Source organism: Podarcis gaigeae (genome assembly GCF_964106915.1).
Source record: "Podarcis gaigeae genome assembly, chromosome: 1".
Lineage (NCBI taxonomy): Eukaryota > Metazoa > Chordata > Lepidosauria > Squamata > Lacertidae > Podarcis > Podarcis gaigeae.
In genome coordinates, this window is record NC_139678.1 from 65,856,463 (window position 1) to 65,874,403 (window position 17,941).

Here is a 17,941-nt window from a genome sequence, read left to right on the forward strand (position 1 = left end):
TAGGTACATTTGGACGTCTACAACCTAAATGTTTGTGTAAGACTGTGTGTGAATTAGTTGGGCTCATCTTCTATTTCACATTGTAACTTTGAGCTGCCATTTTGTTAGTGTTCTTGAGTTGACTAAACCAATCATCCAGTTGCTGAAGCCCATATCATCTTGAAAAGGATTCTCTCCCCCCCACCCCAGATTGAACAGAAACCCAGCGCAATGTGTATCAAATACAAAGAATAGAAGGTTGTGTTGCTGGAGGGTAGGAAGGGCATGTGCAAGCAAATTATAAAAGGATCATTTGTGTTTCCGGGTTCACAAGAAGGTCTGGAAGAAACAGGTGATTTTTCAGGGGTTTTGAAACCTGACAGAACGACATTAAACGATTGGCGTTCACTCAGCTGCTAGAAATGTGTCAAAGTAAAGGTGAGCAAGGGAAGAGTAACTGTTCTGTCTTTGAGAAAAATGTTGGTGAGGGTAGATTGGGATCGCCTTTTGCTTGCTGATCCTATCCTATCCTATTTATTTATTTATTTATTTATTTATTTATTTAACTTTCCTCTTTCCTTTCCTTTCCTTTCCTTTCCTTAGTTATTTATTTAAATGTACATACCGCTTGATTGTAGTAAAATTCGTAAGCGGTTTACAAGAAAAGTAGAGTTGAGATTTTTCTCCTGCAGACGTTGTACCATGGATGTTCACTTGCATTCCCCCTCCCCCTGGCCCCACCTGCGACGTTTTGGAGTAAGTTGCCATGTGTCTATAAAGAATCCATTCATTGTGGAACGTTAGCTTCTAAATAAGAGGCTAGAAGCAAGATTTTTCACTTTGCTTCTCACAGAGGGTGGTTGGGGCAAACAGAAGTTGAAAATGAAAAAATGTGTAGGAGAATATGCTGACTCGCTTACTGATTTGGGGGCATTTTATCTGCAGCTACCCCCCCCCCCTTTGGATACTTCCATCTTCTAATCTGTGATACAACAATAGCTGTGTACATGTCATGGCTGCTACATGAGCAACTGTGCTCCTATATCCCTAGATCCCTAGATTGAAGTCTCTGTTTTCTATCTTCTGTTGTAACATCTGTCCTTCCAAATTCAAAGCATTGTCTGCTACACTGCTGGTATACTTTTGTATTTTTAAAATACTGAATAGTGGTAAATGATCAGTAGAATAAAATTGCACTTCCAGTAACTTATGTGAACATAAAGAAGTAAGAATCAATAGTGTGTTGCAGTTTTAAAAAAAAATATTCAAAAGACATTGTTTTCACGATTAAGTTCCCCAAAACTTCACAGTTATTCGAATACATCAGGCACTCAGTTCCATTGATGAGGTATTCCAGTGCCTCAAATTTCATGAGACACAGAATAGTCTCTTAATATTGAAAACTCTGAAATTTCTGGATGACACTGGGCTGAATGAGCTGTTGGCGTTGACACTGATGAGTCTCCCTAACCTTTCTGACTCTGAAATCACGAGGTGCTAAGCTATTGCAAGAACATTATATCCACTTTTCCTACACATGTAAAATAACATCTTTGTAAAAATATAAAATCCCTTAATTTTCTTTGTAAGATAGAAATTTAATAATGTACCAACAAAAAATGCCTTTGTCTTAAACAACTGCCCCTAACAAAAATTGCAGTTAAGGCCACAGTCCTAAGTTCACTACATGGAAGCAAACTTTTCACTGAAACAAATGGGAATCGCATTGTATTTATGATTGGGTACTAAACTATGGGTTTTATTTTTTTTGCACCCGGTTGGGGGTGGGGAAAAAGGGCTTGTAGAAATTTCACTATATTGCCTTAGGTTGTGATCCAGTGGAGCGTTTAAGAGTTTTACTTAATTTTAAGCATGTAAATAGTCCCAGGGGACCGCTCAGCACAGTTTGCATGTTGCCAAGGGGTGTGTTAGTGCTTGTGTGCTCTTCTGCTCCCAGCTCCCAGTGGTTGACATACAGTAACGCAGCTCATGCTTCTTGGCCTTCTATTGCCACAGACATCTTTTGCCAGGAGCTGTTTCTGATAAGCGCAGTTTAGCTGAATATTTCTGGAACTGATTGGTAGTAGACTTGTACAAAACTACTAATTATGGGAATGAGAAAAAAATTATACTATGGTAACATTTGGCTAGCTAGCACAGTGATTCACACCTACTATTAAAGAGGATGCTGGCATTCAGTTTTCATCTAGGATGCATCTCTTTGTCCTAACCTCTGAATGGGCTGCCCTTTCTGCCTCAACCAACTTACTCCAGATGACATATTCTTCACTGCCTACAGCCTGGGTGGCTCCACATGGAAAGATTCCTCTTTCGTACATAGACTTGGGAAGCGCTGTGCTAGCTTTTGTCTGATTTTTGTTTAAAGGGGAAGCAATGTAGAATACTGTAGATACTTGTTTGTTTAAATATATTAAATGTTGGTCAGTTTAGAATTTGGGTGCTGGTACTCCAAAAGAGATGGTGTCTGATGCTGAGGTGTCAGCATTTTAGGAAGGTGTAAATTACTACTGCCATGGCACATTTATTTACCATCACTAGTTGGCTTGATGCAGAACAAATGTGATGGATACTCTCCTTGTCCAGAAGGCGACTGTTAAATGTCATGGGTAGTAAGAGAGAATGCCAAACTCCCAGTTCTGCTGAGGAAAAGATTGCCTCAATGAGACCTCAAATTTAACTAAGGTGTAGCCCTTTTGGTGATTTGAACTGAATGATAATTCTATTAAGTTTTTCATTGTATCTAATTTCACAGAATCTCCTTAGGAATAGTTACCACAAGTCATATAGACATACTGGAACTACATGACAGAATCTTCGCAAAAAACAACACTTAGCTTGTTTAATTTCTGGGACGTAGAATATAATGACCTTCAGAATTTCTGTGCCAAATCCCATTTTCTCAGTTTTGCTTTATATAAACAAGACAACAGGTTGATCATGCATTCACATGGGCTGGCTTTGGGACCCCAGGATATTTTATTAAATGGCTATTATTTAGAGCATTAATAACATGCTAGCCTTGATTGGCACATACGTCACAGAAAAAAACATCAAAAATAGGAGGAGGATATTGTAGTAATTCAATCCTTATTATCATTGGATATTTCTAAACAGAAATTTTATCCCTGGAGTTTAGTTTTGCGGAATATGAAAGGTGATGTGTAGAGGATAACAGGATTCTTCTTCCATGTCAACGTATGCATTTTAGACTTGCTGATCCTTTCAAACTTGGATTCAAGGCTTTCATGAGTGTGACTATGTAATTGGGAGACAATGAATTACTGCCTCAAGATCAGAAAGACCAGTCAGAGAATATTGTAGTGAGGAAGCACTCTTTATTGTTAAATATCAAGACAAAGCATGAGCTATGATAAATAAACATTATTTATTAAATTTGTATGCTGCCCTACATCTTTAGATCTCAGGGTGGTTCACAGCCTTGGTTCTATGGATCTACTGCTGCTATTTACAGCAGTCAGAGAATTTCATTTGACCAGAGGCCCTCAAATTTTCTTGAAATCAACAAAACCAAATCAAACCTAAAAACTACCCTTGTGCCTCCCTACATAGAACTAAGATAAAACAAATATAAGTGGTACGGTTGACAGTCTAGGCTTTTGTAGGTCTTCAGTGTGCTTTGACTACCTCAGAAAAGACAGCCTATGAAAGATAAGTTGCTGGCTCTGGGCTTCTGGTCCCATCAATACAGTTTAGGTTGGTATGTGGACCGTGTAGCTAAAGAGGGCACACATTAGAATTGGCCTCGGGTTGGGATTGTTTTCCATCTAGCAGTTTCTCTTCATAGGTAAGCTTTAAGCACCGGTGATTCCAAATGATAGCACAGGACTCCTAAAAGTATTCAGCCAATCGCTTACGTTAAAAGAAAGCTTCTGTGGCAGCTCTCTAGTATTAAAATCCATATTACTCACCACCACTGCCAGCATTAGAAGATTCTCCTGTGGCCACATGGGTCTGATTTCCGTAGCATGCATGACCACCACTCTTCCCTTCTGTAGCAGAAACAGTTCGAAATGTAAAGTCATGTGTGAATGCAAGCTTATTTAATAACTAAGCATGTATATTGATGGGTGAGTTCTTTTACAGTTAGGTCCTGATTCTGAAAGGTCATTTATTGTATTTGCATTGGAGCAGCTGCCTCATTTTTATTTTTATTTTTGAACTTGAGGGCAGGAGGAATGATTTCTGCTGTTCTTCTCCACAAGATCAAAATGGCTGAATGTGTGGAGAAGATGTGTTATTGGTTCTACTTCCCTTTAAAAAAAAAGAAAATAGTCATGGATTAAAGGTGGCATAGGACAAAAAACACACACACATTGGAACTCTCTTTTTCATTTAAGGTTATTTGATACTTGTATCCTTCTGGCTCTGGAAGCAGCATATGAGTAATACTGGCTCCTCAAGAGAAGCTTACAATTGCTCCAGCATAATAGAAGCTCCTCGCTACACTAAACCTGGGTTTATCGCAAGTAATCTCTGTGACTCTAAAGCGTGGTGTAAATATACAGCCGTGGTATAAATATTGGTACTGGAAATGGCTTTAAGCACTCAAAGCATTTTCCCAATTTGAACTGCTTGTGTTGCATCTGCAGTCATTCCAACCTATGATTCCACGAGACTCTGTTTGTAATTTGATGTCTCTGTTTCTTAATTGTTTTTTTTTATTTGCTGTTTTTAGATTGTTGTTGAGTCCCATAAGGATAAATGCACCCAATGCCACTCCCACTCAGGGGTGTATTCATCAGCACAGGAAATATAACCTGAAACCTTTTAAATTCAAGTTCAAGGTATCACATTAGGTTCTAGTGACCTGAGTGGATCACATGTCACTAGAGGAACATGACTACATGAAAACATGTGGCTAACTTCTAACATACGCCCCCCCTTCCCATATAAAGGGTGCTTTGGTTGGTGTCCTTGGTTCCATTCATCTCATGTAACTTCATAAGCAACATTTATGCAATTTGACAAGCCCATTGTAGACAACAGAGGCTGGAAAACTGCTGTAAACTGAAATTTAAAAAATGGAACTTCGTCTTATTAAAATATATTGTTTCTGCTTAACATCCCATGTGTGTGAAGTGTTTTGTTTCAAGTTACTCAGGTGCATTTATCAGTTTAATACACGACCACAAGGAGAGGGTTGGCCTGTTAAGTAGAATGGAGGCAAAGACCATTCTTCACAACTGATGACAATAATGGAACAGCCTTGTTGGTTTTCAATTAGTATTCATTGACTTGTTGAGTAGCATCCCTATTTTGTGATAGAACTAATTGGGTGGGGGGGGTACAGAACACATGATTTTAAATTCCACAGAGAACTTTATAGGAACAATATTGGTTTCAGGAAGAGACTGTACCAGGATGCAGTACGAAAATGAAAGAGAGGCTTGTTTTCTGTGTTGATAAAAGCTGTATTGAATACAGATAACACAGAATTAAAAATTACTGAGTTTCTGACTCCTGATTGTTGATTTGTCCTTCCCTTAGAATGTATTAATATGCAATGCTTATTCAAATAATTTTGTAATTGGAATATAAATCTTGAATATACTTTCAACATGCCAATTGTGTTATGAATAACACAAGTATTTATTTAGGAGATGGTTGGGTGTTTTTGTGTGCCACATATCAAAAAGAGTTTTAAAATTAACATAGTCCTGGGAGATTCCCAGAAAAGAAAGTAATGCCTTTTGTTATTTGTGATTTTGGTTCAAAAAATGGTTACAAGAACTAGTCCAAAGACTTGCTGCACTTAATACACATGTTGGCAGCTGATGTGTGCGGCACGTAAGAGAGATGCTTCATTGAACAGAAGATAAAGATGGATTCCTTTTCTAACACTTAGCAACATGTTTCAAGCTGAAAGCAGTGATGTGTTGCCGGCAGTTTAACAAGTGGCTCCCAGAAGATTCCAGTGAGAGTGAAGATCCATCCATTTGCCAACTGATGAAGATCACCCTGGTGGGAGCAAAAAACTGTTTATGCAAAAATGCTGCAAAGCATCAGAAAAAAACATAATGGGTTTATAATCATGTAACAAGATATGTTCATGTAAAATGATTCAGACATGAAGGAAATGAAGGTTTAAGTGATATTGATTTAAATAGCAGGTAGTTGGTACAACATTATCTGAACCATGTGAAGACCAATCCACACAGCAGCGAAGGAACAAGTCACACCTATATTTTTCTTTATTTCCTCCATAATCCAACATTTGTGCATATGACATATTGTCTAAAAAGAATGATGTTCCCTACAGGACTATATTAGAGATCATATCCCCCTTGGAATGTACAAAGCACCCTATGCAAACAAATCCATTCACAAAGCAATAACAGATAGTTACAGTGCTTTCTGGAAGCTCCAAACCCTGCTGTGTAACTGTTCCCTATTCAATAGGACTGTCTTGTCCCAATATCCTAAGAGCATTCTTATCCATTACATTCTGAAATATACTGCTCTGCTTGTACTTATTCTCATAAACTGTACAAGAGAAACTACACCATAGAACAATATTAGAATCCATATTAAATGTTTATAACAGCACATACAGTACTTTACATAGATTCACTAGGCTACTGACCAGCAAAATCATCTCTTCGGCTTTTTTAATTTTCTCTCTGCAGTAGCATAAATCCATGAATGTGCATCTGCACTGTGCCTATGTTCAATTTTCATACTCGTTCTTTCTACAGACAAGTATGATCACTAGTTGGGTGACCATGGTGTTGGTGTCTCCACTGTGTCAAGAGCAGTGTCAGTGCTGGGTTGACCTCTTCAAACAGGTATATTCTGTTGTGGGATGTTTCATCCTACAACAGTGGCAACAAGGCACTATGTGCAGATACAATAATACATGCTCTTTCTTTGGCAAGGGGCTTCTATTGCCAATGCAAAATGGCACCTTCTAGTTGGAACATCTTGGGTATCCTTTGCAATGTTCCTCTAGGTCTAGAGCAATGTATTTTGATTGCTAATCATCTTCCCTGTTTCTTGATAGGAAGTACAGTTCCTGCAGTGTTTGCCATCCCAGCAGCGAACCAACCCGGGTTCACAGGCTATTTCATCCCAACACCACCTACTGCATACAGGAACCAAGCTTGGATGTCCTATGCGGCAGAAAATGGATTACCAGGGCAATGGGCAGACTCGGTAATTTTTCACATTTTCTTTCTATGATTTGTATGTTGAATGCAGATAGTAAGCTTTCTTGGAAGTCCCTTTGGAAAGGGAAATTTCCACATAGACAGTACTTTTCATGGGCTACGGCCAGTATTCGTTGCAAAGTTGCAGCTACTGGTTGCCTATTTTACACTGGCCTAAAGAGAACAGGAAATATTAAAGAATGATCTTGGCATGTAATGTAGTAAATTCTCTTCACTGAAGTTCTTGATTCTGTTTTATACCTCTTTCTGAACAAAAAGCAGCACTTTGCTTTTGCAGTTGGTGCAAATTGTCCTGTGTGGCCAAGCAGAGGTTATTTGCTAGGAACATTGGAGGCTGCCTTTCCACTGAGCCAGACCATTGCCCCATTCTAGCTCACTATACTGGCCGTCAGAGGCTATCTGAGTATCTCCCAGACCTACCTGGAGGTGGTGGGGATTGAACTTGAGGCCTTCTGTGTGCAAAGCAGATTCTCTACCTGAGCCATAACCTAACTCTCTTAAGAGCTATGAGTGCCATACAAAGAATAAGGCACCAGGGCCTTCAGGACAGGAAATCAATAGGAAAGAGATGACTTATAGAGCCACATCTCATTTGTTATATGGTCTGCTTTGATTTAGCTCATTTGTCAGGAATTCCTCTGAGCTGTTAACCACAGCCTGATATCCAGCATACCTTTGAGCCAAGGTGGGACTTGCAGATAATTTCCCAAGCTGTTGGCAGTGGGTGTATGAAGACAATGCAAACCAGAATGCTAAGGGTGATTTGTGTTAGCAATATGTGCTAACAACCAAATATGTTGCTCTCCAAAAAGACAGCATGCTCTTCATGAATAAAATGTTCACAGAGTATTCAGTTTCCATCTACATCTCTCCCATCCCAAATTGTTGTCACTGGGGATACAGTTGGTAACTCTTTTTAAATTCTGGTCTGACAAGATTTTTGTTACCAAAGCCATTTTTGTTTAGCTCACCCTGAGTGATAGGCAAAGATACTTTTAAATTGACTATAAATTGGGATTTTTCTATTTTGATGTGTTAAGAAGCAATTGCTAAGTGAGATTTAGTTCATTTTGAAGAAAATGGTACTTTCTGTCGAAGGGAAGAGCTGTACTCCCTGACAAACTCAGAGTGTGACTGGTGAAAGTGAAACTGCTGGGCCTGGTTAACAGGTTTTGGAATTGTTATCACTGTGAGGAGAGAACTAAAGATCATGCTACTTTTTTGACTGCTTCATATGGGATCAGTTTACTTCATGCCTATGAAGAAAATCATGTAGTTCCCATATTGGATTCCTGTCAAGTGTATGACAAAATAGACATTTGCTTGAGACAAGTTTTATGCGATAATTATAGGGTTTTGGTTTTTTTTTACCACATAATATGTTTTCTCTTTAGAAACTATGGGGAACCAAATGAGAGAAGTTGCAGTTTATTTGTGTATTTGTGTTCAAGTTATCTTGAACATCATGAGATAGGCAGGATAGATTTTTTGTAAATAAAATTAAGAGGCGTCTTGAAGGAAATGGGAAGATTCCAGAAACTTCCACTGCCTAAATGCAGGATTTTCAAGTATTAAAGCACACACTTTCTAGATTTTTTAAAAGTATCTCCCTTAGTAAAACAGCCATTATATACATTCAAGGGCTTCTGTCTAGTGATAGTACCAGCCTCATGAGAAGATACAAAGAAGCATTTGGCAGACAAAACAGTTTGCATTTTTGTGGTACTTACCTCAGAAGTACTATTGTAAAGCATTGAAACTGGCGAAATACTGACCTCTAGTGTTTTGTTCTGAAACCTCTCTTTGTTAAATGTGTCCCATAACACAGTTTTATAAGCAAATGTGCTTTGCTTTGACTGAATTTTATTGTCACTTGCATCTTGGTACTGCATAGATTTTAGTTTTATGCCTCACATAGATGAAGTAATAAGGGCCTTGCAGTGCATAAATATGAGTAAGCAGCTGGGTGGCAAAAAGACTCAGCATCTAACAGGTGTTTTAGAAGTAAATTTATCAAATCTGGACTGTTTCTTTCTAGGTACTGGATATAAGGTGTTGTTATAATGTCTGGGAATATGCTTTTATAAGATATGATAGTATTGACAATTTCAAACTTGAGAATTGTTTATTCAGCGATTCAGAGAGTACTTGTCTAATTAAGAGATAGAGCCATATAGGGTACACATAGAATGAAAGATTGTTGGTACAGATTCAGATTGATAAACAATTCCAGTTTGCAAATTCTGTATAAAACATTATGTTGGCACCTTGTAATCAGTACTGTAGATTAGATTGCTAGCTTGGCCTGGAACCTTCCAATTTAGACCATTGTAAGATTGCTAAGATTATTTAAATATTATAGAAACACATTGGAGGTATTAAATCACTCCAGGATTTAATATTTGACAGCCTTGGAGGCAATGAATCAACATAGTCCAATACTGGATTTGAAATTTCCCCATGCAGTTTAAATTATTGAGAGAAGATAAATGTGCCTTTACTGTAAATTTTCCATCAGGAGCTTTATTGATGGGCAACCCACTACTAGTACACTATGGTTTGGGGAACGATGAGCAATTTGGTGTTTTCCCACTCATATTTCTACAAAGCTATTAAAATTGAGAAGTAAGCATATTTTTAAAATATTTATACTTTGTCGTTCAAGTCATCCAAGAAGAATGATAAAAGCAAACAAATTAAAGGAATAAATTACAAGTTCAATATCAAAACAGAAATCCACGACAATTAAAATTTAAAATGGCAATAAAGCCACATTGGATCATAAAACTGCAAAAGCAACAATAAATAGCAATAAAACATTAAAATAGCAGACAGGAGGAGACAAGGCCCCTGCTATTAAAAGCTCAGGACAATAAAATGGTTTTGAATGGGTTCCTCAAAGTGGATAAAGTAGACACCATATGAGTAAATTCAATAGTAGTTGACACAATACCACAGAAAAGCCACTTTTGTCTGCTACCTGATCTCTGGAGTCAGGGGCATCTGGCCTTAGATGGAAGAGTAGACCGTTATTCAAATTAAAACATTCTGAAATAAATATATTGAACAACAAAAATAGATAATATACACAAAGGGAAAACAAACATTAACAACAAAATAATATAAAGGAAACAGAAAAAGAAGAAAATGCACTTGCCTGTTTATAGACCCCGCCAAATAAAATCACATTTTGAAGGGATTTGCAACCCATGTGATTGTGAAGTCATATATTAAAAAAAATTATCCTCCAAATAGAGGTGAAATCAGTGTCATCCCTAGCCTCTCAAGTATTAAAAGTCAATATCTGTGAAATAGCAATGAACATATCCTTCTTGAACCAGTTATCTAGGGTATAGCATCCCTGTTTGAGTGGCTACCTGAAAATAGAGAAGTAACTCTTTACACCTAAGTTTCTCATTACCTTTATCAAAAATAGAGAAAATACAGGGTTTAGAGTCTACAATTGCCCTTTCCCCTATAAGTATACTGATTTCTGTAATCGCTTATTTCCAAAATTTATGAACTTTGGCACAATTCCACCATATGTCCCATTAAGATCCCTTCTCCCCACAGCCTGCCAGGACAAAGGGGGACTCCAGGGTGTGACAATTGTTTTGTTGTCTGAGGGGGTGGTCTCCACTGTTTTGAAGGAAGAAGTTGGGCAGCTACTCCTACCCCCCCCCCAAAAAAAAAAACTGGGCCCACAAGTATATGCCAACTACCCCTGGTCACCAATACACCTGTGTATAAATGCTCTTGGATAAAACTGATTATTTTGACCCATTCCAGTCTGGTTTTAGGTATGGTTTGGGGAACAGAATCAGACTTGGTTGCATTTCGGGAGGGTAATGGAAGAGTGTTGAATATCCCGAATCTGTCAGCAGCTTTTAATATGTTGATGGCAGTATTATCCTAGACTGCCTTTGTGAATTGTTTGCAGTGGTTTTGCTCCTACTTCCAAGATTGATTCCAGGAAGTAGTATGACTGTGCCTTTTTTCTCAGCAGTTGATCTGTAGTGTGCCACAAGGCTTGATTTTGACCCCAATGCTATTTAATATATGCCGTCAGTATACCACCACTATTTCTGTATAGCATGTGAATCAGGAATAGCTGTGTGTGTCCTAAGCTGGTGAGCTGGATGAGGTTAATAAATTGTGACTGAATCCAGATAATATGGAGACTCTATGGATGGGCAGTTCCCAGATCTGGGATTGGGATCTAGATTGGGTTACCCTCCCTCTGAAGAAGCAGGTGCATAGTTTGAGGCTTCCTCCTAGAGTTTTGTATTACATTATGGGCCATTAAAGTTTTATAAATAAATAATTGTTTGCTACCATGAAATGGTTCTTGTAAATGGAGCAGGTTGGGCAACTCACAAAATTGTTGCAAATAATCCATGCAATAATTTCCACTCAGAAATTGGTTTTGTAAATACATAGCTATTTTTCTGAATGTGTCCACAAGTAGCCTCTTTCCACATGCAACTGTTGCACAAATTATGTCTTGTGTTTAAGAACAAACCTTAGGGCAATTTATTTGTCTAATTAATATCTTCCTTAGGTCCCGCTTCCTGGCTACATAGAAGCTTATTCACGGCCACGCTACCAACACAACCACTCTCCTTCAAGACTTCCTCGTCAATACAGTCAACCAGCAAATATGCACTCTGGCCTGGAACAAGTCCCACTGCCGCCTTCTGCTGCTTCTCAACAGAGCCTAACAGAAAATTACCCATTGGATAGCCCACTCAACAACCTTTCCACAGCTGCTCTGGTGAAGGCAATAAGAGAAGAAGTTGCTAAGCTAGCCAAGAAACAAACAGACATGTTTGAATTTCAGGTCTAATGGCTTCTTGCAGTGAAAGTTTGCATCACATCACTTGTAGGCCCTCTAGCTGTTAATTCAGACTTCTTGTGGCTTGTGCCAAAGCAATGCCATTTTTTTCTATTCTGAAACAATCAACACTGGATTAAAAAGAAAAGTGAGTAAATAGAGCAGTCAGTCTGACGATCAGTTCTCTACCTATAAGGCAGGTGTTCCCAGGCTACCGTTGTAAAATATTGATGTATTATATTTATGATATGCAACTGTCTGTCACATACCTCTTGTTCCATGAAGCCTTCGTTGTTGGAGACATTATTTCAACCTTCTGCCTGTCAAATACTCCATTATGTTAAGAGCTTGGGAAGCACAAATATAGAGCATTCTGTAGCAACTTGTGCATGTAAAAAAAGTAAACTTTTTTATTCAGAAAAAACCATAGTAATAATATGAAATCTAAGGGCCATATATTCATATATTTGTAGTTCAGCTGATACAGTATCAAAAAGACTGATGGCAACAAAGCAATAGAGCTCAGCTCTGCCTAGAGACCACATTTAAACCGTACAAATCTGATGTGAAGAGTCCTTTGTAAATATCCCTAAAGTCACAATCGTTGCTCATAACCCAAAACCGACAAAGAGGAAAAGAACAGCAAAGAGGCACGCTAGCATAAATGGTGTCTAAAGAGCTGGTGTAATGTTACTGTTGAGTTGCACAGAATTGTTTTCAGTGCTCTGTCTCTCTTCACTGTGAAATGGGAAAGAAAACAGAAATGCTCCCTGGAACCTCCCAGTGAAAACAAATTCTTTGAATGTGCCCTACATTCAAAAAGGTTTTCATTCTGAACACATGGCGGACCTGGTAAATTTGAGAACCTTGAGTCTGTCTCAGTCTAGAATAATGAATACACCTGCTTTTTTTTTTAAAGACACAACCCTCTTGTTTCACACAGAGCTCTGTCCTTCTCTTGTAAACAATGATGTCCAGTGAAGTGATGCCAGAAGCAGCTTAACAGACTGACTCTGATTGCACTCAACCAGTGACTACGCAAACTTAAGGAATCACCATATCTTTGGGGGTTGACTACAGTCTTTTCTTAAAGTGTAAATAAGTAAATAAATCTATGAGACAAAACAGTGTTCTGTGAATCGGGGTGGGAACTTGCAGCCCTCCCAGATGTTGTTGAATTCTTAACTCCCCTATCCGCCCCAGCCAGCATAGCCAGTGGTTAGGGAAGATGGGAGCTGCAGTCAAACAGTCTCTGCTGTGCTGCAGATTCCCCATCGCTGCTATGAGTGGTAGTGTGGGAAATGATATTTTGCCAAACCCAGGGCTGCAAGTTCTGAAAGCTAAAAGTCATTCATGGTTCTGTTGCACTGTCATGAAACACAGCCTCAAAATAGCAGAATGAAACTATGCTGGCTCACCTTGGGCAGCTGCAAAATAAAAATAAAAATGGTGGACTGTTACAAAAAACACACACATTTTAGTTCCTTAATTTTTAATGTAACTTTAGGGCAAATAGAAATTGCCTATGGGGTATCATACTGCGTGTATTGATGTCTACCAGAGTAAACATTCCCTTGAGCCTATTAATTTATTCAGCCTCAACTTTGTCCTCTGATCAGCTAATTTTGTTTTTTCCCCCTGGTGAGTTTCTTTAGTCTTTACTACTGCAGAGAAACAAACAAAACAAAACAAAACAAACAAACAAACAAACAAACAAACAAACAAACAGAAACAGGAGTTTAAAGTAAAGCACAGAATTTTTAAGCAAACACATTAAATATGAAAAATATATTTCCAAGTGGGCAACTTAACTGTCATGATATATAATAAGTCCTTGCCAAAGGTCCTAGTAATCGCAGAACCTTTTGGTGTCAATTGTTTTCTTGTTTTCTTGTTATTTCAATAAATTGCATATAAATAAAATTGTATTTTTGTAATCATCATGTAAATAAATAGTTAGTGTATATTTATAGAAATGATCAACCTACAAAAGAAAATAAATAACCATAAATTACCAGCAAAAATAATTTTAAAATCAACTGAGTGATATATACATAGGCTAGTGAGACAACTGTATTGAAGAACCAAAGAAACTTAGTCACCCATAAGATTAAGTCTAATAAAAATAATCTTTTAATCTATCAGCCAATCAAAACTAATTGTATCATGTGTATTCAATTGTTGTTTGTTCCAAAAATGTAGTCAACAGTGGGTATGAAAAATAGGGCAACTGAATCCTGATTAATGTAGGTGAATTTCTGACATCACTGTTCCATCTACTTGAAGGAAGGACAACTGAATCCTGATTAATGTAGGTGAATTTCTGACACACTGGCTTGATGGTATGTTCCTCTGGTGCTGCTAACACCCTAGGGCTTTTCTGCTTCAGCCTCTCCTGGGAGTGGGTGAGGCGGGCAGCATGAGGTAAGAAGGAACATAATCCCAGATTGAGGGCTGCTTGTTTGGAATTTAATATCAACTATTTAATATTTCAGTTAAACAGAACTAAACACCTCTGTAGTGGATTCTTGATTTTATTTTGAAAATGGCTCAATTTAGTACTAATCAAATCCCACTTTAAGTTTTGAATCATACTAATAATTTTAGTTTTACTTAGTTGAGAATGTAAATTTATTTGTTTGAAAACATACTTTAAAGTAACCAAATTAGAAGGCTTGTAGGAGTATTACATTTTAGAATCTTGAATATCAGCCATGCAAGGTGCTTAAGTGTAAATTCCTTCAGGGTTTTAAGCCCTTTGGCCTCTTGTCCTAAATTTAATTTCATGCCTGAGGCCTCTGCAAGACAGAGATCGAAAAGTGGATTATGTGATAACTTTTTGAAGTCATTATTAAAAAGAAACCTGCTATTCACTTAAATAGTCCTAATTCAGTATGGAGCTATACTTACCTAAGTCAATGGGACACACAATTTTGCACTGGTTTCTGGCTAATATATTTTGTCATAGGGAAATACTGATGAATCCTAATTCATTCAAACAATACATATTTTAAATTGTATCATTTACAATTTAATTATCTAAGTAAGTATTTTATAAACCTGCCCTCTGTGCATACTTCGTAGATACAGTTGTTATAATATCCTTATTCAATAAGCAATTCATTTTGTTGGTAACATGTTTGTGTAATTTGTAGAAGTTGAAAGCAGGATAATTGTTTCAAGATTAAAGGGAACATTGCTGGAAAGAGGATACTCTTAACATACGGTATCTGTGAGCACGATGCAATCATGGAGTCAAAATATGGTGTATAAATAATTTGATATATATTAAACGTTTTGTATGGCAATAGTTGCAACACAGTTTTTCAATTAGAGATCATCCCCGTGCAAAGACATTCATATTGCAAGCATATGCGGCTGCATGTAATACTGTAGAAAACCTCCTTTGAAAGCATATTTTTCCTTGGGATGTTTTTGAAAATGACTTTTGCTAACCACTAAATGCCTTTACATGCAACTTTATTTACTCCAAAATGACTGGATATATTGTTTAAGCAAGATAAGCGTACACAACTTTATATGCGCAATAACTGTTAATGATAGGTGTCTAAAGGTTGTGAGCTTTATTGGTTGAAAATTGCTGCATGGCTAAGGGTAGATATATTGACATATTAGAACCAGTAATCTTATAAGAACTCTGACAGCAATATATGGATTCCATGCATACTAGAGACATGCTTGTCAGTCAATATAAGTCAGCTACCACTTGAATGGTGCTTCATGTTTGTAACACAAATTCATCTTGGACTCTAAGGCTGTGTACACATTGCCATTTATTCTGGCTCCAGTGCACTCCCATTGCTGGTGTTTGAAGCCGTGGACACATGACATTAGCCACAATCCATATCTATCCTGGAGTTTGGTACTGCTGTTTGGTGCATTTCCCCTGAAGCCAGCTTCTGTCCAATTTAAAAACATAAGCTGCATTAAATATTGGCAGGGATGGGGGATGACACGGTTGAACCTCATAACTGCCGTAGGGCTGAACAGAAGTCCTCTAGTGTCACTCTCTGAAAATGGCCGGAAATGCAGGTATGAGTGGAACCCCTGCATGACTGTGCCTCCAACTCCAAGCCCTCAGTTTATTTGATTTATTAAACTTGTATTCCTCCCTTCACTCACAGTTCTCAGGGCGATTCACAACTTAAAAGTACAATATAAAAGCACAAAATACATGATGAAAACAAGAACAAAAAACCCACAAAGCAATACCCCCACCATAAACACATTTGAAAGGGGTATAAGATAATAACCAGGCAAAGGCCTGGTTGAAGAGGAACGTTTTTTGCCTGGTGCCTAAATGAATAATGAAGGCACCAGGTGGACCTGCCTGAGGAGAGCATTCCACAGAGAAGCCACTGCAGAAAAGCCCTGTTCTGTTTTGCCACCCTCCAGACCTCTCATAGAAGAAGTACATGAAGAAGGGTCTTCGATTATGATCTCAGGGTCTGGGTAGGTTCATATGGAGAGAGGCAGTCCTGAGTTGCTCTAGGAGGATGCCATGGTTGATAATACTGATTGTCACTGTGAGAGAGTAAACAAGGCCATGTTCTCCAGCTCCAAGTCTCTCTCATTATGAAGATCATCAACCAAGGTGACAGAAGCCATTTCAGTGCTGAAACAGGTTTGAGGTGGGTTGCACTAAACTGCTTCCTCCATTCATGCATGGTCAGTACTCATTGAATGCCTTGCTTAAGAAGGGGATATTTGAGATTTAGGCCACCTATGAATTTTAAATCCCAGCTAAACCAAACACACTTCCTTCATAGCAGGCCAACCAATTTTCAGCATTCTATTCACAGCTAGATGAGTTGGTAATACACAATCTTTAGGAGTTAAGGTTCTCTTTGCTAGCACTGGAATGGAGAAATGACTGAAGAGGTGCCCAATTTTGCCATGGACTGGTGGGCCACTCGCTATGCCTTGGCAGCCCAGATCTGCCAACCCTTTAGACTATTTCAGGAATGGACAACCTCAGGCTTGTGGGATCATTCCACCAACTGGAAATAGGTACAAAATGGTGGCTTATGGGGCTACCGACTGCATGCAGCTACCAACCAGCTACCGACTGCACGCAGTGATTCTGGGATAACTTAAATTAGTACAAATCTACATCTGAGTTACTGCAGACCAGGGTTAGACAGCTACACAAAGATCTGGTTGAAGGCAACTAATTTAATACTAATACTTTGCAGATGTAGAATATTGAAGCTTGGAGAGAAGTGATTAGTAGAGCATGGAGACAATTGTGCCTGCAGTTTTAAGAAACAGCAAATTATAACAGAATTTATAAAGTTCCATTTTGCAGCTGGGGAACAATGATGCTCAGAGATGAGGTACATCAGGGTGCTGCATCAGACTACTAAACAAGGTTTTTGCTGTTGCTCTTGTTGAGCAGATGGGAATCAGAAATCCTTGCTGACATCTTGAACAGCTGATATACCCTGATTCTTTCCCCAGTTCACTCTTTGGGGAGTTTATAGGCTTAAGCGTCTCTCCAGAATTTCTCTTTTACCAGCTGGGCAAGATCTCCTCAGCACTGCTGGCACACCTAGGTTTACCTCAGGACTGCTGATTGATTCTTCACATGCCGTTCACTTTCATAGGAATCTCAGCAGCTCTTGGGTCTTTTTGGCTGCTCACAGCATCATCTGGTCTGTTCAGCAAACACCCACATATAACCATATTCTGTATAAATCCTCAGTCTCCAATTTCACCTCACACAGCAGCATGCAGTCATTGTATTTTCCCCTCACAGTCCCCTTTGCAGGAAATAATACTTTGTCATTTTACAGCCTTACAATACTTTCAAATATGACATATCCAGGGCTACACACCCTATTTTGTGTGTGTGTCCTTTCTTTATGAAGTTGTATATGCATTCTTTCTGATGGCAGTC

General features: G+C 38.4%; 1 protein-coding gene and 1 long non-coding RNA gene across 5 annotated transcripts in view; one reads left to right on the forward strand and one right to left on the reverse strand.

Annotated features, from left to right (window-relative positions):
- The window catches only part of KIAA1549L (KIAA1549 like), a 156,082-nt gene extending 143,157 nt beyond the window's left edge, over window positions 1-12,925 (forward strand). For all 4 annotated transcript variants that reach the window (XM_083724236.1, XM_083724237.1, XM_083724238.1 and 1 more), the window contains 2 exons: window positions 7,022-7,173; window positions 11,749-12,925. In XM_083724236.1, coding sequence (XP_083580362.1) covers window positions 7,022-7,173; window positions 11,749-12,033 — 437 coding nt within the window. In that variant the 3' untranslated portion in view covers window positions 12,034-12,925. The remainder of the gene's footprint in view (window positions 1-7,021; window positions 7,174-11,748) is intronic.
- LOC310838750 lies at window positions 511-8,539 on the reverse strand. The gene is made up of 2 exons (XR_014561149.1): window positions 7,861-8,539; window positions 511-5,979 (listed from the first exon to the last, which is right to left on the reverse strand). It is a non-coding gene; the product is annotated as an uncharacterized lncRNA (long non-coding RNA).
- Window positions 12,926-17,941: the final 5,016 nt, after the last annotated feature.